The sequence below is a fragment of the Pseudorasbora parva genome, chromosome 22 (assembly GCF_024679245.1).
Source record: "Pseudorasbora parva isolate DD20220531a chromosome 22, ASM2467924v1, whole genome shotgun sequence".
NCBI classification, from domain to species: Eukaryota; Metazoa; Chordata; class Actinopteri; order Cypriniformes; family Gobionidae; genus Pseudorasbora; species Pseudorasbora parva.
This window is the reverse complement of record NC_090193.1, coordinates 15761585-15787882: the sequence shown is the minus strand read 5'-3', so window position 1 is coordinate 15787882 and position 26298 is coordinate 15761585. Positions and strand designations below refer to the sequence as shown.

Genomic DNA, 26298 nt, shown 5'->3' with positions numbered 1-26298 from the left:
GGAACCCAGCTCCTCTCCTCCGGACCGTAGCCCTCCCAGTCCACAAGATACTGGAAGCCCCTGCCCCGGCGTCTGACATCCAACAGTCTCCTGACAGTGTAAACAGGAGCGCCATCCACTAAGCGAGGGGGAGGGGGGGCAGGGGAAGAAATAACAGGATTAAGATGGGACCTCAACACAGGCTTGACCCTGGATACATGGAAAACAGGGTGAACCCGACCAAGAGAAGGAGGAAGCTTGAGCCTAATCGCCACCGGATTCAGAACCTTGGTGATGCGGTATGGCCCAATGAACCTGGGAGCCAATTTACGAGAGGCAACCCTGAGAGGCAGGTCCTTGGTAGATAGCCATACTCTTTGACCACACACATAACGAGGTGAGGGAATCCGATGACGATCGGCTGCTGCCTTGGTCCGTCTGGAAGTCCGGGCCAGGACCCCCTCAGCCCTCTTCCATGTGCGGCGGCAACGCTGGATGAAGGCCAAGGCGGACGGGACCGCAGCATCGGGTTCCTGTGAGGGAAACAAAGGAGGTTGGTAACCAATAGAACACAGAAATGGGGACATACCTGTCGACGCTACAGGCAGGGAGTTGTGGGCATATTCCACCCACGACAACTGTTGGCTCCAGGAACTAGGATTCTGGGAGGTCAGGCAGCGGAGAGCTCTCTCGAGATCCTGATTAGCTCGCTCGCACTGCCCGTTGGTCTGGGGGTGAAAGCCTGAGGACAGACTCGTAGAGGCCCCGATCTGTCGACAGAATTCCTTCCAAAACCGAAAAACAAACTGTGGCCCCCTATCAGAAACCACATCAACCGGAAGGCCATGAATCCGGAACACGTGGTCTATCACAGTCTGAGCAGTTTCCTTGGCAGAGGGGAGCTTGGGCATGGGGATGAAGTGGGCCGCTTTGGAAAAACGATCCACTACCGTCAAGATGACGGTGTTGCCTCTCGAGGGTGGCAGCCCAGTGACGAAGTCAAGGGCCAGGTGTGACCAGGGACGAGAGGGAATGGGCAAGGGTTGGAGCAGACCAACGGACGGGCGGTTAGAATTCTTGTTCTGAGCACAAGTCGAGCAAGCCAACACAAACTGCCTGACATCCGGGGCCATGGACGGCCACCAAAACCGCTGGCGGATGGCAGCCAGTGATCTCCGAATTCCTGGATGACAGACTAACCTGGATTCGTGGCCCCACCGGAGGACTTCAGGGCGCAACGCAACCGGCACAAAAAGCCGACCCTCCGGACACTCCTCCGGCACTTCTACCCCTCTACCGGCCTCCCCCACTCGCCTCTCGATGTCCCAGCAGAGAGACCCGACCACCACCCCCTTGGAAAGGATGGCCTCGGCCGGCGCCCCCTCCCCAGGAACCTCGAACAGACGAGAGAGGGCATCAGGCTTGACATTCTTGGAGCCCGGCCGGTACGAGAGGGTAAAGTTGAAACGGCCAAAGAAGAGTGCCCATCGAGCCTGTCGTGAACTCACCCTCCTGGCCGAACGGACGTACTCAAGGTTCTTGTGGTCCGTCCAGACCAGGAAGGGCTGCGCCGACCCCTCCAGCCAGTGACGCCACTCACCCAAGGCCAACCTGACTGCCAACAGTTCCCTGTTTCCAATGTCATAGTTACATTCAGCCGGGCTCAGCCGATGGGAGAAGAAGGCACAGGGATGCACCTTCCCATCCTTAGGGCACCGCTGAGACAGGACCGCGCCTACCCCAACATCGGAGGCATCCACCTCGACAATGAATTGTCAATCAGGATCTGGAATAGAGAGAACAGGAGCAGAGATGAAACGGGACTTAAGGACATCAAAGGACTCCTGAGCCTGACTATTCCATCTGAACGGTACCTTGGTGGAGGTGAGAGCCGTTAAGGGTGCAGCTACCTGACTGAAGTTCCTGATGAAGCGCCTATAAAAATTGGCGAACCCCAGGAACCGCTGCAGCGCCTTGCGGGTGTTGGGGACTGGCCACTCGGCTACGGCCCTTACCTTGGCGGGATCAGCCCTGATCCCATCCGCTGAGATGACATACCCCAGGAATGTAACTGACTCGGAGTGGAACTCGCACTTCTCCGCCTTTACAAAGAGCTGGTTCTCTAACAGCCGTTGAAGGACCTTGCGAACGTGCTGAGTGTGTACCTGTAGAGAAGGGGAAAAGATGAGGATGTCATCCAGATACGCAAAGACAAACTTATTTACCATGTCCCTCAGCACATCATTGACCAAGGCCTGGAAGACAGCTGGAGCATTAGTCAGACCAAAAGGTAGGACTAAATATTCAAAATGTCCCGTAGGGGTATTAAACGCTGTCTTCCACTCATCCCCCTCACGAATCCGTACCAGATGGTATGCGTTGCGGAGGTCTAACTTGGTGAAGACCCGAGCTCCCTGCAATAACTCAAAAGCAGACGACATGAGCGGTAGGGGGTACCTGTTCTTGACAGTAATGTCGTTTAACCCTCGGTAGTCAATGCAGGGCCGCAAAGAACCATCTTTCTTCTCAACGAAGAAGAACCCTGCCCCGGCGGGCGAGGAAGAGGGGCGGATGAGGCCGGCACTAAGAGATTCTTGAATATACCTGTCCATGGCCTCTCGTTCAGGACCAGAAAGGGAATATAACCGACCCTTGGGCGGAGAAGTGCCTGGGAGGAGATCAATAGCACAATCATACGGCCGGTGGGGCGGTAGGGACATGGCTCGGGACCTGCTGAAGACCCGATGAAGATCACGGTACTCCGCCGGGACTCCGGTCAGATCTGCTGCCTCCACCTGAGAAACAGGACACACAGAACCAGGACAAGAAGCAGGACCCAGACAAGACGCTAGACAAAACTGACTCCAGGCTAACACAGAATTCCCAGACCAATCCACGTGAGGGTTGTGCTGCACCAGCCACGGATGCCCCAGAATGATAGGAGCACCCGGTGAATTCAGTAGGTACAGCTCAATACCCTCACGGTGATTGCCTGAGACAATAAGACTTACACGAGGAGTGATGTGGGTAATGGTGGAGATAAGCTGGCCCGCCAACGACCACACCGGAATGGGCAAGGAGAGGGGGATAGCTGGAATGCCCCACTGCTTAGCAACCGTGCTGTCCAGAAAATTGCCCTCAGCCCCAGAGTCCACGAGGGCCTGGCAGGAGCTGGAGAAGCCTTCATGCTGGATGGAGACGGGTAACAGCGTGCGAGAACCAGGGGTATTAACACAAGGAGATGCGCCCACCAGGAGTCCCCGATTCACTGGTGGGCTTTGGCTTTTAAAGGGCACTTTAGAGCAAAATGCCCAGGCTTCCCACAGTAAAGGCATAAACCTCTAGCCAGACGATCCTGCTTCTCCTGAGGTGTTAGACGGAGACGGCCCAATTGCATGGGTTCAGGGTCTGCGAGGAGAGGTGAAGACTGGACAGGGGTGACTTGAGAAAAGGAGCCCTCCCCCAACCTCCAGAATGCGTTACCAGACCGACGTTGGCGGCGACGAAGGAGTCGAGACTCAATACGAAGGGCCAGGTCGACCATAGAGTCCATGTCACGGGGCAGCTCGTGGGTGGCGATCTCGTCCTGGATGCTCTCATCCAGTCCGTCAAGAAACCTGGAGCACAGGGCACCCTCATTCCAGTCGCAGGAGGCCGCCAAGGTTTGGAACTGGATGGCGTAGTCAGTGACGGAACGACCCTCCTGCGAGAGCCGGACCAGCTTGGAAGCTGCCTCATCACCCCTTGCTGATCGATCGAACAATTTGATCATTTCTTCACGGAAGTCTTTAAAACAACGGCAAAAGGGTGCTTGAGCATCCCAGACGGCTGTACCCCACTCACGAGCCTTACTGGTGAGCAAAGTTAGGACATACGCCACCCGGGAGTCTTCAGTGGCGTAGCGGCGGGGCTGCAGTGCGAACACTAGGGAGCATTGGGACAAAAAAGCCCGACAAGAGTTAGGATCCCCGTCGTAAGGTGGTGGGCTGTTGGCATGGGGTTCGGGCTCATGGTGAGGAGCGGGTTGCACAGGGAGGTTGGGCGGTTGAGCCCCCGCGACTCCCTGCTGGAGCTCTAGAACACGTGCACTGAGATCGGCCACCTCAGCAGTCAGAACCTCTACCTCCCGTGAAGTGGTGGTAAGCTGGGTAACTTGCTGGCCTAACAGGACACCTTGCTGGACGAGCGCTGTGCGAACCGGGTCGGTGTCTGCTGAATCCATTGTGGCCAGATTGTCCTGTCACGAATCAGGACGAGATTCAGTTGCAGACACAAAACTTAATTTATTAACAACAGTACTTGCACACAACTGGGCAGATCAGTAGAACAAAAATTATCAAGGAGAACAGCAGGGGGCGCTGGCAGGTCGGTCCCGTGCGGTCTTCAGGAAGGCCGAAGAAGCAACCCGCGGCGTAGATCGGAGCGCCCGGGAGGGCGGGGCGAAGCGTCCGGCAGCGAGAGAGACAGCTGGTGGGCGAGGAGCGCGGGCCTGACGCGAGGCGGCCCAGAGCCGAGGGCGGCAGACAAACGGGCAGGAACAGCGCGCGAGCAGTCTGGGGCGGCAGGAGAGGAGAGAGAAAACTAAAAGCAACTCAAACAGGCACTGGAGCCTCAAAACGGGACACAACACGAGAAATTCCAAGACAGGACAGGAGAAAGGCTGGCCGAATCGCAAGGTAAACAAACACAGACAATCTGGCACAAGACAGCAAACACGAGAGGATTAAATAGAGGAAGTCAGATTGATCACAGGTGAGAGCGGTGCGTGATAGTGCTGATGGAATAACAAGGGGGTGGGGAAAACACCACACTGACGGCAGCGCACATGGTGAACTGTCAACACAAAACAACGAGACATGACAACATGAGACAGATCAGGTCGCAGACATGACAAGTTCACTTTAAAATGAAAATTCTTTACTCACCCTAAGAATTAATTTCTTTCTTCAGCTGAAAACAAGGGAAGATTTTTTGAAGAATGTCAGTAACCAAACAGTTAACTGGAGCCATTGACTTCCATAATATTTTTTTTCCTATTATGGAAGTCAATGGCTCCAGTTAACTGTTTGGTTACTGACATTCTTCAAAAAATCTTCCCTTGTGTTCAGCTGAAGAAAGAAATTCATACAGGTTTGAAACAACTTGAGGGTGAGTAAAGGATGACAGAATTTTCATTTTAAAGTGAACTATCCCTTTAAAGATTAGCAGATGAGCAGTCGATTCATTAAAGGAGTACTTCAGCGCTGGGAAGATGAATCTGTATGGGTCATTAATGTAGTAGAAATGTAAAATCTTTTTTTAATTTATTGCTTTCTAGACTGAAAAAAGACAGAAAACGTATTTTTGTCTCATAGGGATGAAAGACAACCATAATTTACGGGTGGGACGGGTGGGACATGTCCCCACCACTTTTTTTAAAACATCTTGCTTCACGGATGAACCTAATACAAACAAAACATCTCTGGTTAACTAGAAGAGTAGGCTATCATTTTGTTCGTTTGTTAAATAAGAGGCAATCTGGCGCTCGTTGCCGCGGCTCATACAGTCTCCACACAGACGAGCGCTTTAATAACGCTTAACGCCGTTGCAGAGACTTTCTATTTGTTCCGGTCAGATCACGAAACAAAATGTACGAAAACTGTCCCTGCTCTTGATGTACTGATGATATTCGGTTTTGATGAGAAAAAAAAAAAAAAAGGCTACGAGGGCATATTAGAAACGAGAACTTCTAACAAGTTTAACAGACTAGACCAGGGATTATAAGCAAAGTGTGCAAATCTATATGCCTTTATTCACGTGAAAAATCTTGGCACAACACTATGTTTAGATGCAATAATTAAACAAGATCTATATTAATAAATTAACTATTTAATTGATTTCCGGACATCTTAATACAAATTTTTCTGCAATTGTTATTGTACATATTTTACATCTGATATAACATTGTATCAGCAATGCTACCTCCCTTAATACGCCATATAGTGCATATCATATGCACGTGAAAAACTGCCTACCATATGCACGCCAAAACTCATTTTAACGTAAGAGCACTACAATTAAAAACTGAACGTGTCTGTTCAATATGTGATTTAGCCGCTGAGAGAGTCTCACAGCCCAAAACGCTGCAGGAGTCAGATATATTGACAGTCATGAATGAGCTCGTGATTAGAGCTGAGGTAAACGTGTCCGCGGCATAGATTCACAGCGCATGTTCAGTCTGGCGTGTTTTCAGTTCATGCCTTTGGAAGCTTAACTTTCATAGGAATTAGTTTGAGAAGTCTTACTTTGCTCTGCTGGCCGCACTGTTTAAACATGAATGCCTGAGGCTGCAGCTGCGAGCTGAGCTGTGAGTGTGAGCTCCCATCCCCCACGCGTGAGTTGAAAACATGTGGAAATGGCTCCCTCCGCTTGTCTGTTGTCTTTAGCCTCTGGCCAACAATTCATCAGATGCCGCAAATTGACGATATTTGCGTCATGGGAGGAATTTTTTCCAGAAATAAAATGCATAAATCTCTTGTCTCAGGGGGAAGCACAATCATTTGAATATACTCTAGGGTTTCTACTGATACAAAGCCATATGCTAATCGCTGAAGTAACCCTTTTAATGACAGGCTGTTTCCTTACGAAAGCGGTTTATTTAGTGTGGTGAAAGCCTCTTCTCCGTTGACTTCCATCCTTTCCTGCGTGCTGGCAGTCGCAGTGTTAGCCACTGTGGTTTTTTGCTAAAGGTTGCAGGCTTGTCATGTAGTGGCTTTGGAACAGCTCGTTCCACATGCCATATGTCATTCCACTATTTCTTTTTCAGTTTCGGGTTGTGATCTGATGGTAACATGCTTTCTCGGTTTATTCCTTTTGTACGGATTACAAAAGGAATAAACCACCCCATCCAATCCGAGCTGAATTTTAATCAGATCTGCCCAAGTCATTCTGACCGGCATGGTTACATGTGACTTTTTTTTTTCCGATTGTGCTACTAGGCTGGTTACGATCGGATTATAAGGCCACATTTACACTGCAGGTCTTGATACACAATTCTGATTTGGTGACTATATCAGATTTTTTTGATGACCAGCTTACATCATCTTTTAAAAGCGATCCGTATCCGATATTTGCATTTACACTATACACTGGCAAAACAAAAAAAGGAAGTAAAACGGCAATATGCAATGCAATCCAAATATGCAATGAATGCAGACGAAATGATAATTCAATGTTTTGCTTTTCACAGGTCACCAAAACATTGCTCTCGTCTTCCATCGCGCCATTAGTGTCATGTGATCGCAGTTCGTGTCCACCTGGGTTGACGTCATTCTCCTCCGTTCCTTTTTCAGTGACGTACGACTCACATTTACTGGGGAATATCCGACTTGACCACTTACATGGCTGATGCAAATGCACGTATCCAAATCATATCGGATTTATTGCCACATAGGAGTGAGGCCTGAATCCGATCTGAGGATATCGGAATTCATGTGTTTTTTCCCTGCTTACATGTTCATGTCATATCCGTTCTGTCGGGAATTGGGTCACTTGAACCATGCAGTGTAAATGGGGCCTAAGGGTTCATGTAAACACAGTTACTGTTCTGCCTGAATTCTATAGTTCATTGTTTGTTACCATAGTGTTTAAGTACTCTCGCACATGTTCCTTGTTCTGTTGTTTGTATTCTCTGTGTATTTAAGACAGAGCTGGTACTGAAGTTATTCTTGATCGTTCATATTGAGTCATGCTCTATGTTTGGATGTATCTACACATGAAACGAGGACAGCTGAATGTTTGTCCAGGGTCACGGAGATAAAGCCTTTGAAACGCAGTGCCCTAAAAAAAGTATATCATAAGCCACACTTAAAAACTTACAAATGTCATTGCATTAATTCCTGAATTATTAAACCAAGTGGCATGTTTTACGAGAAATTTAAGCATTTCAAGCAAATCATTTTACGAAAAGTTTGTTTTAATCAAATGATACAACAATTGTAGTATTTGGAGTACCTATTTATATTTCTTTCTTTCTTGTCAAACTTTAGTGGAACATGTTCATAGTGATGACCTACTCTATTGTTCAAAAGTTTGAGATTTATTATTTCTGAAAGAAATTATTTTTATTCAGCAAGGATACATTAACTTGATCAAACGTTCTCTCATTAATTAGAATGTATGACGGTTCCCACATTATTTTTTTTTTTACATGGCTTAAAATAAGAAATGTTTATTGAGCACCAAATCAGCATATTAGAATGATTTCTGAAGGACTCGAGTAATGGCTGCTGAAAAGGTGCTTTGCCATCACAGGAATAAAATACATTTTATGTCACAATATTACTAAATATTACTGTTTTTACTATATTTTTCATACCATAATAAACTAATAATAACCATAATAAACCATACCATAATAAACTAAACAACTTGGTGTCTAAAAAAACTTCTCCAACACCAAACCTTTAGTCTATACTTATTGAGGGGAACTGACAGCCACTAAAAATCACATTAGTTATTTAAAAGTAATTACAAAAACATATGCTTGAATTAAATTAAATTAAATTTAAGTGAAATTATATATTTAAAATGGATAAGTACTGTCAATTGTATAATCTATTGTTAGTAACTTGAAATGTGTGACTAACTAAGTAGCAGTTTTAGTAGTTTTCCCATCACTGGCTCTTACATAACATTTCAAGACAACTTGGATGTGCTGTTGACAGCTATTAAAGCGTTAAGCTAGTAAACGAAATCTAATCAGCTGGTGAATGGGGCGTGCTGACCGGACCCGCTCTGAGATCCTGCTGTTGTTTGTGCTAGCTGTGGCAGATAAGCATGTGACGGGAGGAAAATTAGCCAGACACATGACCCTCATTTTACAGATGACTGAGTCTCTGCTACACAGAATATGCAGATAAAAAAAGAGGAAACAAATTCAGTGTGAGGTCCTTACTGTTCTACATTATGTAATTTTATGCCTGACAACACTGACCTACTAACCCTGAACCCAGCATTGTGGCAGACTTGCACTCAGCTTAATTAGTAAGGATTGGTTTCTTTTTATGAAACATTTTTTTCTGTTTGTGAAGCTACTATCCTGCTTCTTACCCAAATATGGGTGACTACATCTGTATTTGTAAATAATTTATAAACTGATTCCACTCAAATATGTAAACATTAGCTAAATTCAGAGTAGCATATTAGCATAGCAACTATTGTCTTCTGTTGGTATATATGATATTCCTTATTCAGCCGTTGTTTCTTTGAGCATCACAGTGAAATCACAGAGCGGGGTAAACACGTGCTGAGTCGCACAATGCGCAGAAGTCGCCAACTTTCCGCAGTAGCTGCAACTCAAACTTGAGTTTGACTAAACTTGACTAATCTGTGGCCTTCAGATTAGTTCAAGAACAGTGTGTAGAGAGCTTCATGGAATGGGCTTCCATGACTGAGCAGTGCATCCAAGTGCAATGCAATGCGTTGGATACAGTGGTGTAAAGCACGCCAACACAGGAATCTAGAACAGTGGAGACGTGTTCTCTGGAGTGATCAATCATACTTCTCTGTCTGGCAATCTGATGGACGAGTCTGGGTTTGGTGGTTTCCAGGAGCGCTTGCCTTACTGCATTGTGCCAAGTGTAAGGTTTGGTTGAGGGGGGATTGTGGCGTGGCGTTCTTTTTCAGGGGTTGAGCTTGACCCCTTAGTTCCAGTGAAAGGAGCTCTAGACATTTTTGTCAATTTCATGCTCCCAACTTTATGGGAACGGTTTGGGGATGGCCCCTTCCTGCTCCAACATGACTGCATTGACTGACCTACAAAGAGTCCTGACCTCAACCCAATAGTACAACTTTAGGTTAAATTAGAATTTGAGACTTGGGGAGCATTTTCAAAAAGCTCAGTTTTCATTAATAAAAACGCCATCTCCATGTGGACAGAAGGCCAAATTGGAGAGGGAAAAGATGCGTTTTCAAACAAAACTTATGCTAGTCAGTTGGATTTGGAGTTTGCAAAACCTGCTTGAAAACAGTCATTGGAATAGCATACTAGCATGCTACTCTCACTATTTTTGCCATATATAGGAAGATTAATGTTATTATGCTATTCAGAATTCAGCCATTGTTTTTGCATTTATTTTGTGCTGTAACTATACAGGAACAAATTAATAATGCACTATTAACATTCTAATAACTACTGTTAACTAACAAGGAACCCCCAGTTTACAAATGAGTAAGTAATAGTGCTCAGTTGAATGTGGTAGTTCACTACACTGTAAAAAATTATTTAGAAAAAAAGTTACCTGGTTGCCTTAAAATTTTGAGTTCATTGAAATTAAATTTTTGTGTTAATACAATGAACATTTTTTGAGATTCGACAAACTTTATTAAAATATTATTACAAGATTTTGTAAGCATATTGGGTAATTTTGTGTTTTATTTCTGATTACGCAGTGAAACATCCCAAATAGTGCTATTTTCATGATTTATCACATTTTTTATGTGGTTTAGATACATTAATATTTTGAGTCTCTATTTATTAAACAAATGTCCTTCATTGTATCAACTCAAATTTTTAATTTCAATAAACTCAATTTTAAGGCAACCAGGTTACTTACTTTTTTAAGTTAAACCAACAAAAACCAACAATCATTTTTTACAGTGTATTAGCTAACCAATAACTACTATTCTATTTTCACACCTCCCAGAGGACTACTAAGAACTACTATATACAGATTCATAATAAAATTAATGTGAGTAATGCATAATATATAATTATTTCTAAAGTGAATAGTAACCCACTAGTAATGACTCAAGTAGTACCAAATCCTTCAAAAGGAATGACTAATTATTTGGATCAGTATTATAAAGTGAAAAACATGATAACTATCTAGTAATGACTGGTGTTATTGTAAGCTTTTGAGTTTTTTGTATAGTTTTGGATAGTAATACGCCAGAGGAGAACTGGCCCCCCGACTGAGCCTGGTTTCTCCCAAGGTTTTTTTGTCTCCATTTTGCCCTGATGGAGTTCTGGTTCCTTGCCACTGTCGCCTTTGGCTTGGCTTGCTCAGTCAGGGACACTACAATTTCGATCTACTTTTTGAACTAAATATCCAAATAAAATTAATTACTAAATTAACTGTATCAATCAACTATATTACTGATCTTCCCACATTGTTGCTATGTGATCAATTAAAATAAGCTGATAAAATCACTGTTTCTCCAGAATGAATGTACAGCCAAATCAAATTGTGTTACAATATTGCCTTGTTTAACACTGTGAAGGTGCTTTGAAACAATTGTCATTGTAAAAGCGCTATATAAATAAGGTGATTTGACTTGACTAATGACTGAAGTGTTTCTACATCCTTCTAAAGTAATTACTAATTTGCATCAGTATTCTAAAGAATATCATGGTAACCCATTACTAATTACTCAGGGGTTACACAATCCGTCAGAAGCCATTACTATCCAAAAACTTACAAAAAACTCAAAAGCCTACAATGACACCAGTCATTACTAGAGAGATATCATGTTTTAGAACACTCACTTTAGAATACTGATCCAATTTTTTTGGTAATAAATTTGGTAATACTTGAGTCATTAAAGGGGGGGTGAAACACTCAGTTTCAGTCAGTGTCATGTCAATCTTGAGTACCTATAGAGTAGCATTGCATCCTGCATATCTCCGAAAAGTCTTTATTTTTTTAATAATTATATAAGAAAGATGCGCTGTTCCGAGTCTTTCCGAAAAAAGCCGAGCGGGTGGGGGCGTGTCGTGTGAGCGGAGCTAAATAATGACGTGTGCAGCAGCGCGCTGCTATTGTGTTGAGTGCGTCGTAAAGCTGTGTCATCCCTAACAGCGGGAAAAACTTTATTCAAAAAAAAAATATGGCTTTTAATCAGATACAGCCATACATCTATGATCCGGAATCAGACCCAGAGGCTGCAGTTGAACAGGAGCAGCAGCAAAAATGACTAGAGCAGGACGTCTCTATGTGGTACAAGTTATACACTAACTATATAATATGCTTAGCGGCTTGTGTTATTTACATATTTATACTTGAATTATATCGTCGTATTTTTGTCTTTGAAGGTGTACATGTGAGAAGTGCAGTTGTGCACGTGTGTGTGTGTGTTTATGCGTGGTTTGTGTAGACAATTGTAACGTTATTAAGCGGACTGGTTTTGCACGGCAGGTTAAGTTAGTGTTTACATAGAAAGACACGGAATAGTAGCGCATTTGAATGAAGAAGCGCGCTTATTTAGTTCAACATATTTCCCCACTCTTTGTGTATTGTTGTTTGGAGTGCTTTTACAATACACAAACATAAAGTTACACATATAGTGGCCAGCTAAACAAATGTACACGCACTACACATCGCATGCTCCATTGATCAATTTCTATATATATATATAGTAACTATACGTGATCATGTTTGGGCTACTTGATGAGCATAGGCAAAAACACAGACATTTGAAGCAGTCTAACTCACCGCCCGCGGTTCTAACGTTGGGACCTTTATCGTTGGGACTGCTCCATCATTCAGCATTAGGCGATCTGGAAAATCCGGCGTCAAGCTGGGCCTTGTTTATGAAACAGTCGGCACCGAAATGCAGCTAACAGATATAAACATTCGCGCAACTCAGTTGCTGATCCGGAAAAGCAAATTCCATCCACTGTTGCCTTACCGCGGGGTTTTTGGGGAATCTGTGCAGGACTGTCTTGGTCTGGCAACCAAAAACGCACTTTTTGATGTCATTGTTAATTGTGCACATTACCTGTGCAGCGCAGCCTACGAGCCAGCGCTTTGATGGGCGTAGCCTGTTGCTTTCGCTCTCTCCCTCTCTCTCTCACGCTCTTCCGGTAGAATTGTCCGTAAGGCCCATACAAGGAAATTCCGCCCCCATTAACGTCAAAGGGGGCGCATGATCGCAAAAAACTTGCCGAAACTTATGACTAACCGGAAGTAGTATTTTTGACAAAGAAATACTCCCATCAAACGTCCACCTTAACTTTTGAAACTTTGTCCATGTTTAGTATGGGATTTCAAGTCTTTAACAGTGTAAAAAGATCAGTATACATGAAACAGCATTTCACCCCCCCTTTAATAGTGTGTTACTATGACCTTCCCTTTTTAGAATTAATTATATATTATGCATTAATCATATTAATTATGAATCTGTATAAAGTAGTTTTTAGTAGTCCTCTGGGAGGTGTGTGAAAAAAATAGCAGTAATAGTGTACTACCACCTTCAACTAATCACTATTACTAATACTTACTAATGTGTTAATTAGAGTTTATTTATGATGGAAAAGTAAAGTATTACCAACTAGTCTGCTTTCAGTGCACATGGCTTCATCAAATATGGGTGTTTGTTAGTTTCGTGAATATGACTTATGTATGTTGAGGGATTTAAAGCTGCAGTAGGGAGTTTTTAGAAAATGTTGACCGATGACGGCGGAAAAACAGTTATGGCACATTTACCGGTACGGACGAAACATCAACAATATGATTTACATTGACTGGGGCCTGCCCACACTTTGACTACAAACTTGGTCCTCAAAACATTACGTATCTGGCAACTATATGACGTTGGACTATTTCCATAAGTATTAAATAGCTTTAAGATAATATAACGGTAACTAACGCTACAGTATGCAAGTAATACTGCATGCAGTATGCAAGTAATTATTCTATCGATATGTAATGCTAAATAAGGTTTGCTAATACATCATATCAGCAGCATGACAAGCCAGTGAATTAGTAGGTTTCAATAGTTGCTTTGCACAGCGCATAACATAGAGTTAGGCTAGAGGCTAGGCTAGAGTTTTGAGACAGTTGTGTAGTTCTCTGTTTAGGATTTGAACAAATTCAACCAAGCGCCTTTGATGACGTGGATTATTACGTTGCTGTTTATCATCTGTCCATCATCGTCAAAAGCCCGCCCTGACAATTTCATTGGTCCAAACTGTTTCTGTTCGGCAATAATTACTTCTCTACGGATCAAGTCCAGACCGAACTGCCCGAGCTCAAATGTTGTGGGTGGGGCTGGCATCCAATATTTTAGGGCTGCACAATTTGCCAAAATTTGTGTTAACATACAGTATATTAATATGGCTACAAAATAACAACAAAAATAATAATTATAATAAAATATAAATCCCCTACATTTTTTATTTAGTTGATAAATGCTTATCATTACAAGTTTGGCAAGATGGTTGACTTATTGCATTCCCAAATGCACATTGAATCGACCCAAACTCAGAGCACATGCAGAGATAGTTATAGTGTGGAGCAGGATTTACTGCAAACCAAGCCGCTCTGACATGCTGCAAAGTGCAAACACCAGATAATGAGCTTCTCACGTGTAAGAATACAGCACCATACTTTACTCTGAAACATGCAGCGCATATATTTGACTGTTTCATATATTTCTCCATCTGACTGAACCATCTGAAAGAATTCATGGCTCATGGAGTAAGCACAGATCTACAAGTTATTCAATCAAAACTCACTTATGGATGTGCCTAACAGACACTCTGACTCGAAACAAGCCAATAACCAGGATATATGATCCTATGATGCTATTTTTGCCAAATCATTCAGCGCTTCAATTAGTCCAGCATCACTGAACTGAGAACAGTCTATTGGGCGTATGCTGAGAACTGTCTGCCAAGGGTTTCATAAAGGGGGAAAATGTATGTTTCCAATGTCTTTTGCTGTACAACATAAAGTATAACAAATACAACATTGGAAGTAGAACAGTGATCGGATGGCAGTAGTTCTCGAGTCAACATCAGTACACCGATAGCAGTTCTCTCTCGAGTCAAGAATCGCTTAATGCTTACAACAGTTCTTGAATCACCAGCACACTGAACTGAGGAAACAGTTCAGACTCTGACATCTCTGCGAAAAACCAATGAGCTGCTGATATGAGCATGCAAAAACTAGCGGCATGCTCGACTTGAATGAAGGAGTGAAATGAAAGTAAAAAATAAAATAAAAAAAACACTGGCAAAGATTGTTTATTCCAGTGTGTGTGCAGACAACAACAACAGCGTATGTTTACAACAAAACCCGCCAACTACTAGCCCAAAACAATAGCTTCTCGAGGGGGTTCTCCAGAATAAAATGGCGTGATAGCGTAAATTAATTGGTGAATAATTTCTTTAACCGGTTCATTGAAATAAACTGCGAATGCACTGGTTCGCAGAAAAGAATCGGACTTCCCACCACTAGTCCTTATTTCGTGAAAATGTTATTTCCGATCATATAATGATGGTTAGGAAGTCTAAGATTTAGATATAAATTCACTATATTATAAAGCAAATATAGTTGAGAGAAAAAGCAAATGACAGATTCAGTTTAAAAAAAACTATCATCCTAATGGTCATATTGTTACATGTATGCTCTGTCTGTTGTTTTCATTGCGCTTAGTAGTCTGTCTAATAGTTATTTCAATCATCTGCTGGGTCTTGTTAGTTATATCATTTGCCCTGTGTATTTAGCCCTCAGTGTTTTTCAGTTCTCGTCTATGAGTTTTATTATTAAAGTTCCTGTCTCCTGTTCATCCACGTCTTTGAGAGTTTCTATCCTACACGTAACGTGACACATATTGCCTTCCAAAAGGAAGTTTGAATAATCACCTAGTGTTGGCGTATGGCGTGCAGGTTCAGCATCATGCAGTAACTCCGCTCTTTGCTGCCGTCATCCGTTCAGGTCCTCTGGCAGGCTGTTTGTACAGGTGTTGTGTTTTACTCGTGCGGGGGGGATGGGAATGCGAATGTGGTGGATTGGAGAACAACCTTTGCATTCTTCTTTTCCCTGATGGCACAGGAGCCGCAGCCACAGCTGTGTCCTTCAGCAGACGGGGCTGACAGCAGGGGTCCATCTTACTGTTTGGAAGACCTTTTTGGGCTGGGCCCTTAGTGAATGAACAAGGAAATGTGTGTGTGTGTGTTTACAATAAATGAGGGAGTGAGTTGAATGAGAATGTTCCTGATTGGAAAACAGATTTCATTGACGTTAGGTGGATCTTCAAACTGCCATTTGTCTACAGCAATCGCTCCCTCATGAGGATCATGAGGTCAACGTTAGCACGTTTTGTTTTTTCCCCTGCCGTTTCATGCTCTTCTTGGAATCAGTTGCACAAACCTTACAAGGAATTTTTGCAGTTTCACTCCAAAGCTGAATATTTTCTTCTCTTGCTCAATTAAACTCAGCATGACTCAAATCTCAGAAAGCTCCAGAATCGTTTCTCAAACTTTTTTCTATCTATCTATCTATCTATCTATCTATCTATCTATCTATCTATCTATCTATCTATCTATCTATCTATCTATCTATCTATCTATCTATCTATCTATCTATCTATCTATCTATCTATCTATCTATCTATCTATCTATCTATCTATCTCTCTCTCTCTCTCTCTCTCTCTCTCTCTCTCTCTCTCTGTCTGTCTGCATATCTCAGGTAGTACATATGAGTTATTTATTATAATTTTGCAAATGGTTATTATGCAATGCTCATGTGTCATTTTTTTTAATTATCAATAACAAAATGTATGCTTCCATTATGATTCTTAATTAACACTTCTAAGTGAGGGCTCTAGGAAAATTCCCCAATGTTAATGACAACATTTTACTTGTTGTGTGGGTATGATCATCTTATGTATAGCCTACAATATATGTGTAGGCAGCAACTATGTCAATTTACACTCTTCTGAATTCACTAAAATAGCTAAGATTGTCAAGATGCCAGAACAGGAAGCAAATCTGTCCTCTGTTTGCAGCCATTGTTGTATCTAATAGCCTACTATATTTTCTCTGTCTTTCAGGATGTCAGAATCAGTCTCACAGCAGGAGCGGCTCCAAGCTATTGCAGTAAGTCAGATTCTCACACAACATGCTCCCCTGGCTGTCCTAATAAACCCACCTACTGATCCCATTTCACAAATCTGAAACTGGGTCAGAGATTTTTACATGTGGCTTGAAAACAGTTGTTCTGCCTGTGTCTAAAATGCCATTAAAGGCACAATATGTATGAGTTTGGGATTAAAATATCTAAAAAAACACTAAAACAAAGTTATATATCTGGTTGACTTGTGTACTTACATTATCCCAAATGTTTCCAACAATTTTTTAATCCAGAGAAATCAGCTATTTTAACTAGGGATGCACCGAATCCAGGATTCGGGTTCGGATTCAGCCAAATATTGGGCTTTTTGACTGGGTTCGGTTTCTGCCGAACCTTAGAATTTTTTTCCACCGAACCCGCTTGCACTACGCGATACTGGTCGAACATGACGCCGCGGTTGATTATGGCAACGTGTTTACTAGGTGGACCGTTCAAATGCAGTAGGCTGTGAGAAAGTGAAAATGGAACTTGTGAACAGAAAATGTGTTGTTTGGCAGTACTTTCAGTCACAAGAAGGCAATTCAAGTCGAGCTATATGTTCAATTTGCAATGCCGATTTGTCTCGTGGTGGCAAGAACCCTAAACAATAGCCGCTGGATGTCCGGTTTGCGAACAAATTCTTCTAAGTCTAATTCTTCCGGTTCTTTTTAACCGGATCTTTTTAGTTATCCGGTCGAACCAGTTTACCAAATCGGACTGAATCATTCCAAATGGCTCGTGTCTCAAATCAGCGCTGATCCCATAAGTTACTATAGTTACTCACTTTCTGACATGAGTGACAGTCCCTCAGACTAGAAATAAACTAATATCGTGAAGTATATGTTGTAACTCCAACTGTTCACTGAACTGAACCGGTGAGCTGAGATACTGCATGCGTGATAGCGTCGTCTTGAACAGAACTGTTTCTCTCGGAGTGGGACGGCTGCTGTTTCTCTCGGAAAACTGATGCTGATAATATATGAGCACGGGTGAACCAAGGATTTGTGTAAGTTTATGTTATGTCTATGTAAGTTTATTTAATGTGTGTAAAACATCAGTGTTTGCAAGACAGTGGCTGTATTGAGTGCTTTTGCAAAACATGAATTAAAAAACGTATCCAAGATGATGATGATGACAATGATAATTATTACTATACTAAATTTTGATTACAAATGCTTTATATGAATGTGTTTGAATGTATTTTCATCCACCGGGATGATATAAATGACTACAGACAGCAATACGGCACAGTCATCCTGGCATAATGTCTTTTTTTAAATTAAAATGAAAGTAAAAATACACTGCTGTGGACATTGTTTATGTCATTAATGTGTTTACTGTGGTAATGGACTGAGGATGGGAGTTGGATTCGGTATTCGGTTTCGGATTCGGCAGAATATTAACCAGTGGATTCGGCATTCGGCCGAACCTCAAAAATCTGGATTCGGTGCATCCCTAATTTTAACCATGTCATATCCGTGTTCCCCTCAATTTTGGTTTTACTGTAGAAACCATGGAAACACTAAAGACATTTGGATACTGTTATTATTTGGATACTGTTATTGACAGAAAACTAATCATTGTTATAGATCAACACGGTTAGTTTTATTTATCTCTTTTTTCATTGAATTTCTGCGAGTAACAGTCATCTACACTATTTTGTCAAGTGACTAACATGGTATAATCAGAAAGAACTTTATTTGTATTAATAATAATACAGCATTTTCTCCAGCATAACATTTAGCAACGCAAGTCATACAGCTTTTATTAATATTATAATATTGATCTATGTTAGGCTTACTGTATTGTGCAACAAGTGTCTCATAGCAGCTACCGAGTGAACTCACAGAGAAAAGTTAGCTTTAAACACACTCAAACATATTTTTTGTATGATTGTTTTGATTGTTATAAAACAGTGCTGTGTTACCCCACAATTTTAATTTGTCAGACCTGTGACCCGTTTGAGTAGTAATTTAGCACTTTAGCACAAATGTTACTTACAGTTTGGAGAAGATGAACAGAGGTGAACGTTACAGTTTTTCTCAGTCGCTTTGGTTTATTTCTCGAATCAAACTCACAATTTTGCAAAACAGTAAGTGCATTTCTCAAAACAATTTGTACAAATAGCAAAACATTATGGATAACCTGCAAAAGCCACTCTCTTACTCAAAATCCTTCGTTCATCTCTCAAAAGTAAATATCTGTGTCAATGAACATGTCAGTGCCATCAGAATAACAAGTCCTAGTGTCATTGTGTACGGATAGGACACTCAAATTGTTTAGTCATGTTGTCAATGTAACAGTTTACTCTGGAGGGATGTTTTGTAAGTTACATCTTAGTGTATGTGTGAGTGTAATTGCAAGAGAATGGAAAAGATTAAAATTTACACTCTTACTGTTTGTAATGTATTTTATTGACAGAACATGTCATTGAGATACAGAAATGAAAAGACAGCACTGAATAGCACACACACACACATAAAACCTAAAGAAGAAATGTGAACAGGAAAAACTGTACATGCAGTGCTTTAGAAATATATATATAGATCTGCTAGTTGATGTTTCATGAGAAGCACCTTCGTTAGAGAAAGTCAAGATTCACCTGGGCGTAATTTACCAATTTAGGACAGATTTAGAAAAAAGTCTAATGGGAATATACAAAGTATAGAAATATGCTTGACATATTATGATAATTTGTTCAACCATTTTGCATGTAAAGACTTATGCTATGAGCTTGTGCCTAAATGTTGTGGGGGGTGAGACTATTCAACAGAGACCCAATATAATACATTTTGATCAACATCACATAAGCAACTGATAATGTAGGAAACAACAGAGAATTGTACATAATCATTTGCATGGATGTACCAAAGCATTTGCAACTTGTTCAAAGAAATGAGAAACTGCTTTTTTGATGTGCACAAGTGACCAAATGAGAATTGAGAATTGAACAGGTAGTTTTGAGAATTTCAATTCTGATCTGAGAAATGTACCAAAGCGACTGAGAAAAACTGTAAAAGTAACTATATCAATCAATCAATCAATCAATCAATCAATCAATCAATCAATCCACTTTATTTATATTGCGTTTTTACAATGACGATTGTTTCAAAGCAGCTTTACAATGTTAAACAGGACAATATTGCAACATAATTTGATTTGGCTGTACAGTCGTTCTGGAGAAACAGTGATTTTATCAGCTCATTTCAATTTATCACACAGCGACAATGTTGGATATCAGTATTATAGTTTATAGAATTATATAAGATGTTAATTGTGACTTTTATCATAAAATATGCTTAAACAACAAAGTAAGAGGAGCAGCAGCGGCTGACTGCGGCATATAAGCATTATAAAAACAGCAACGTAAAATGTTGCAGGCATTTAGACTCGCCCTGGGGTGCATTTCCCGAACAACCACGTTACTCACTGCTGAACTACCATAGTATGTTGCATCGTTGAAGAAATTAACTAGCTAGTCACGACTGTTTCCGGAAACCATATTGCCGAAAATCTGTTGTTCAACCACGTTGGTTAATGATGTCACACTGTTGGTGGAGTAATAACTGCTTTTAATGAATTATTTTGAGATCAGATTCATGCTAGATTGTTTGCTATAAATGATGGACATAGCACTTGAGGACAAATTTTTATTTTTATACTAATTCTTTCTGATTAAAATAGGCTCGTTCTTACGCACTAGAGTACGTTCGCACATATGCATCTCTTGACAAAGAGACTTTGTCAAGAGATTCAAAAACATAAATTAAATTTGTATGTATTCAAAATAAAATATATAGACTGTACTAAATGTCAGCTTGCTTATTTTGCTCAAGATAAGGACTTATTAAGTCCACATATCATGCAAACAAGAAATGATGCTTCTAACTACAGCTGTCGTTGCAACCACACTGCGATGCTGTTTGCGAATGTTCGTTGGAGCGATGCTTTCGGGAAACACTGACTGGTTGAACTATGTTGATAACGATGGAACTTGCGACCATAGTTGGCTAACGATGCTTTTGGGAAACGCACCCCTGCTTCATAGCATAATAACGTTATTAATACATTAGCTTACCAATGAACATGAGCCCTATCAATTGCTTTACATCGGCTGTGGAGGTGAAGACAACAACTCCAGTAATTCCATATAAGCACTAATTTAATCTATTAAAGTTGTTGAAAAAATAAGCTCAAATGCGCTTTTAGCCAGCAATAGAAATGATCTCATATTGCGTTGCACTATTTGCATTTTAAAAAAGTCTTAAAAATGAAAATTAAAGGTGATTATTTTGAGAATTATGATAGCAATTATTTGAGTAATTGACAACTGCATAATTCAACTGCTTGTATAAAAAAAAAATGAAGAAAAAAAACAAGCAAAAAACTATTTAGACTTTCCCTGTACTTGAAACTGGAATCAGAGCAGTCTTATTTATGTCTGTTTTATGGTGGAATCATGTTTTGAATCCCACTCAATCTGTATATTTTATTATGATAACATCAAATTCGTAATTATTTAATTATTGTTTATTCTTTTTTCTTTTCTTTTTTACATTTTTAATGTTTCGTAATCTTTTCTTGCTCTTTTTTTAATCCTCACACACATGTGCAAACTTCACACACAATCACACATATGCCCTCCCTGCTGGCTGGGATCTCGCTGATTGATGAACACATTCTCAGCTCATTTTCTCTCACATATGAAGATTGTTAGCACTCATTATAACACATGCTCTGGTCTGAGAGCAATGTTATAGGTTTTAACAAAAAAATGTTATCCTTCAGAAAAACTTTTTTATAGGGGTGTGCATTGGCACTGCCTTCACGATTCGATCCGATTACGATTCACTAGGTAACGATTCGATTCAATTCGATTCTACGATGCATTGTGATGCATCAAAATTCTACTGCACACAAAGCTAATTTTTCATCAGTCATGAGGCAATACAAGCAGATATTAAACAACAGATTGTATTGGCTGCTATGTGTCTCCTGTATCTTTGACATAAAAGTTATTAAATAAAATAAAATGTAATTAAATAAAATTAAATAAAATGCAATTAACCCTTAAATGCATGACTGTTTAGCCAAACATTCTTACATATTCAGGTCGTTAGCGACCCAGATCTATATTAAACATGGATAGACCTCTACCTGTCGTGATAATATATAAAACTCCTGTTGTTAGAGTAACAGCTACAGAAGAATAAAATAAAACCTATTTCGTTACCTTTTGGAGCTTGTAAGGGATCAGTTTGAGCAGATGTTTAATACCATCATCATATGACCTCGTCAGAGCTCGTTTACCAGTATATTGAGCATCTGCCTCATATTCGCGATCTCCAGCATATTCTCCAAACTCATTTTCAATGTCTTCAAAATCAATATTTTGCTCACTGACAGCTTCTTGACCACATCCATCATCAAGAGACAGTGACACTAACATATGATTGTGTTTAGTACTTGCTCTCTGAAGTAAATCACTGAGTCATTTCAAGTTTTGCAGATTATAATTATTGTTTCGTTTTCTGTCAGAGGTAACTATGAGTGAAACGTCACTTCATTATTGGGTATCGGACATTGCCACCTTGTGGAATAAAGGGGAATTGCGCCGTATTTCGTCATTGTAGATTAATTTATGAATGTGCAAAATATATACACGAACAATCCTACACACCTCGGGTCGTTAGCGCGTTTTTAATAACCCGTCTATCGCGGTCATCTCCCTCCGCCTCAGCCATCTTCCTTGTTGTTGTTGTTATTCTCCTGGAACCGGAAGTATTTGAAACTTCACAACTTTATCGTCCGCCAGAAAATAAACAGTGACATAATCGATTATGGCACTTTGCAGCATCGATGCTGAATCGTTCATGCCCCGCATCGCGATGCGAATCGATTATTGTTGACACCCCTACTTTTTTAGCCAACCTTACACACTAAAAGGAATCTATTTTCACATAACAAATGTTAGAAAACTTTTGAAGAACAGTGCAATCGCTGAGTGGAACAGAAAATGCTTTTCAAAAATACACCAGTGCAAAAACATGTTAGTGCCTTGGATGTGTGTTAACTCAGTATTACTCGTAATAGCAGATATTTCGTTATTCACAGGAAAGGAGGAAAAGACAGACAGAAATTGAGAATAAGAAAAGACAACTAGAGGATGACCGACGGCAGCTTCAGCACCTCAAGGTAAGACACTAACAAAATATTTGTCATGACTGAAGTTTATATTTATCTAAAACTTGAATTTAAAATTATAAAAATTGTCAGGTTATGTAAACCAGTTTCCTAAGAATGGAATGAGAGAATCATGCTGGTAATGCTATGAGAACGCTTCTGCGTGACCTGTGTCTGAAGTAGGAGTGAAAACAAGGCTTGATTGGCTTGACCTGAGGACAGGTAGTCTCAGCCTCAGACGTCACACCCAGTAGGCTGAGCATCTGATGCATATGGCACACTTATCTGGAAGGACTTCAGAAGTTTTGAAGTCATCATCTGATTGGTTGAATTCTACAGGATGTCTGCGAGACGTGCATGTGTTGCGTTCTTTAACGTTCCGCTTGAAAACAAATGTTGTGATGCCAAACTCCCTCTTGGAAGAAGAACGCCGTCGTGTTCACAACTGTGACAATGAGCGCTTACCAGATCAACTAAATGCTGGATTTTCAAAAGTATGTGAAGTAGGGCTGCCCCCGACTAAAGATATTCCTAGTCGACTAACACTCCTGCATTTTAGCGATTAGTCGAATAATCATTCATTTATGATATTATTATAAAAACTTGTATACATACAAGGAAAGGTATAGTCCAAGTTGAAGTTTAACACTTCTTTATGACAGAAAATGCTAAAGCATGATATTAGCGCATTCAAAATAAAAATGAAGTGCTTAAAACAGAATAGTAAAGCGTTTAAAGTATACAGCGCTTAGGGACACAAAAATCAGTGGCCAGAACGTTATAGGCTAAAAATAACATAAAAACAGCAATCAGACTGCCTGTGCATTTTAATAATTTATTATTAAAAATGCAAACTGTAACAGTTACATGTCAAAAAACAAAACAAAAACAAAAAACAGTTTTGAATAAAATAAACTAAAATTTGTTTTTTAAAATAAATTAAATAAACGTATTATAACTTAGGCCTACTACAAAACAAGTACTGTAGCTAAAACGCTGTTTGGTATAAAAATACAGTGGAAAATTTATATACTTTTTATATTGTTCAAAAGGAAAATTAACAAAAACGAATAATTTAATGAATGCACATGGCACATCGCACAACGGCAAAACTTAGAATAAAAAAAAAAAGAAGGAGGCAAACAAATCAACAGTCTAAGTCTTTGATTAAATTGTTTAGAACAACTATATTTAAGACAAAATGCAGAACAAATAATTTAAAGAACACTAATATAGATCAAAAATATCAGAGCAAAGCCGCAAACTGCCATCAAGACGAATGAGTCTTGAACTGAAACAACAAGTTGCAAACATCAGACTAATTTTTCTTACAGAATAAAAAACAACTTCTGCATTTTATAAAAACGAATAAATAAAAATAATATGTATTTATTTATTTGTATAGCCTACCCTACCCGTTATAAAAATACTCGTTTTTTGTATATAGCCTAACAGATAGCAAACAGAAACACTACAAAGAGGAAACGTTACTACTTACATGTTTTAAATGATAAGACATATTCGATGTTGACGCGTGATAGGCAAATGTTTGCCTGCAGAGTTTGCAAACAGCCTTTGAAGGGTCGTCCTTCGACTTTTCAAAATGATCCCACACTTTGGACTTTTTTCCTGACATAATTATTAGCATCAGCCAGACATTTCTCCCACAAGTGCGCTTTGGTATAGCGCGAGGCGCGAGGTATCGTTGATCTCTCGTTGCTTTGATGTCATGTCATACTCCGTCTGCAGTGCGTGCGGTGCGTATGCGGTACAGGATCCGCACGCCCTGTTGTGCTTTCACATATGCTGCGTTTGTAGTCCGCAACTGATCCGCTGTTGCATACCACAAACAGCATTTATTCATTATTTTTTATTTAAAATCCAAAAGTTGTTACTGAACATGGCTCGTCAGAATTGCAATTCTCCTTGTTTACTCTTTCATAGAAGTCTGGATAACGTAGCCTATACTAGCCTTCATTTAAACAACATTTTATTAAATTCATTAATTCATATTTATATAGCCTAGTAGGCTACTTTAGATTTAGCTCACACAAGTGGCAAAACATTTAAACATAGGTTATAGCCAAAAATCACAAACATTTTAAATTAGAAACTTACAATAGGCTATTCAAAAACAGCATCACAAAATAGACTCGGTACGAAAACGATCGTCGCACTGCTGCAGGACCACATCCGCGTGCAGTTTGAAAGCTGTAACCCGTTAACGGGTACGGAAAAAAATACGCACCGCACACGCACACGCACTGCAGACGGAGTATGTGTGAAACGGGCGTGACTGCACAGCCCCTGATTGCATAATTTTTTTTCCGACTAACCACCTAATGAAAATGTATTCGACCAAGCCCTCTTCATATCGACTAACGTTTAGTCGACTATTTGGGAGCAGCCCTAATGTGAAGTTCGTGGCTCCATTGTTCACAGGAAACTTGCACAACATTCTTTGATGAATAATTCATAGATGCACACTGTTGTGGGGTCATCGACTTTACAGTTTCACGCCCCTAAACATGATGCGGAACAAAAAAAAACTGTGATTGGTTGGGACATGTCAGACGGCCTGTGGGCGGACCTTAGCCAATGTAAGTCAGACTGCCATCAGTCTGAGGGTTAGGCTACACGAGACTAAAGGACAGGCGATGTAGAATCTAATTAGTAGTGGGAAGTTCGGATCATTTTACTGACTCGGATCTTTGAATCTCGTTCAGCAAAATGAATGAATATTTTTCATTTAGTTCATTTAAGCAGACTCTAATTGAAATTTTACATTTTACATTTTTAAACGCATTTAGTACTTTTGGAAAAATAAAAATAAACTATAAGCTAATGCAGTCATGTCCAAACTTTGAGAGAGAAATTATTAATTAATTGCTTAGCTTCCCGATCCCCGTTCTTTTTTTAGTCACTTCTCATTTAATCACGACTGTTCTTTAGAAATATTAGTAAACCTCTCGTGACTTCTGGTTCGAGCCGTTAGTTCTGTCATCATATCTGAACTGGGCCGTGACAGCCTCATATAATACATGCGTCCGTTCCGGAAACAGAAAAGATTAGTTCTCCCGAGTCTTCGAGTCATTCGATCATCAAGTCCCAACCCATATAGGCAAGACTATGCAGTCACCCGGACTCGAAAGATGAACTAATCAATTCTGTTTCCTGTACAGAACAGAGGTGGACAAAGTACACAACTGTATTACTTGAGTAAAAGTAAAAGTACTACTGGTCAAATACTCCCCCGTT

General features: G+C 40.7%; 1 protein-coding gene across 4 annotated transcripts in view; it reads left to right on the top strand.

Annotated features, from left to right (window-relative positions):
- The window catches only part of palm1a (paralemmin 1a), an 88274-nt gene that overhangs the window by 32694 nt on the left and 29282 nt on the right, over positions 1-26298 (top strand). For all 4 annotated transcript variants that reach the window (XM_067432176.1, XM_067432177.1, XM_067432178.1 and 1 more), the window contains exons 2-3: positions 16799-16844; positions 22972-23052. In XM_067432176.1, coding sequence (XP_067288277.1) covers positions 16799-16844; positions 22972-23052 — 127 coding nt within the window. The remainder of the gene's footprint in view (positions 1-16798; positions 16845-22971; positions 23053-26298) is intronic.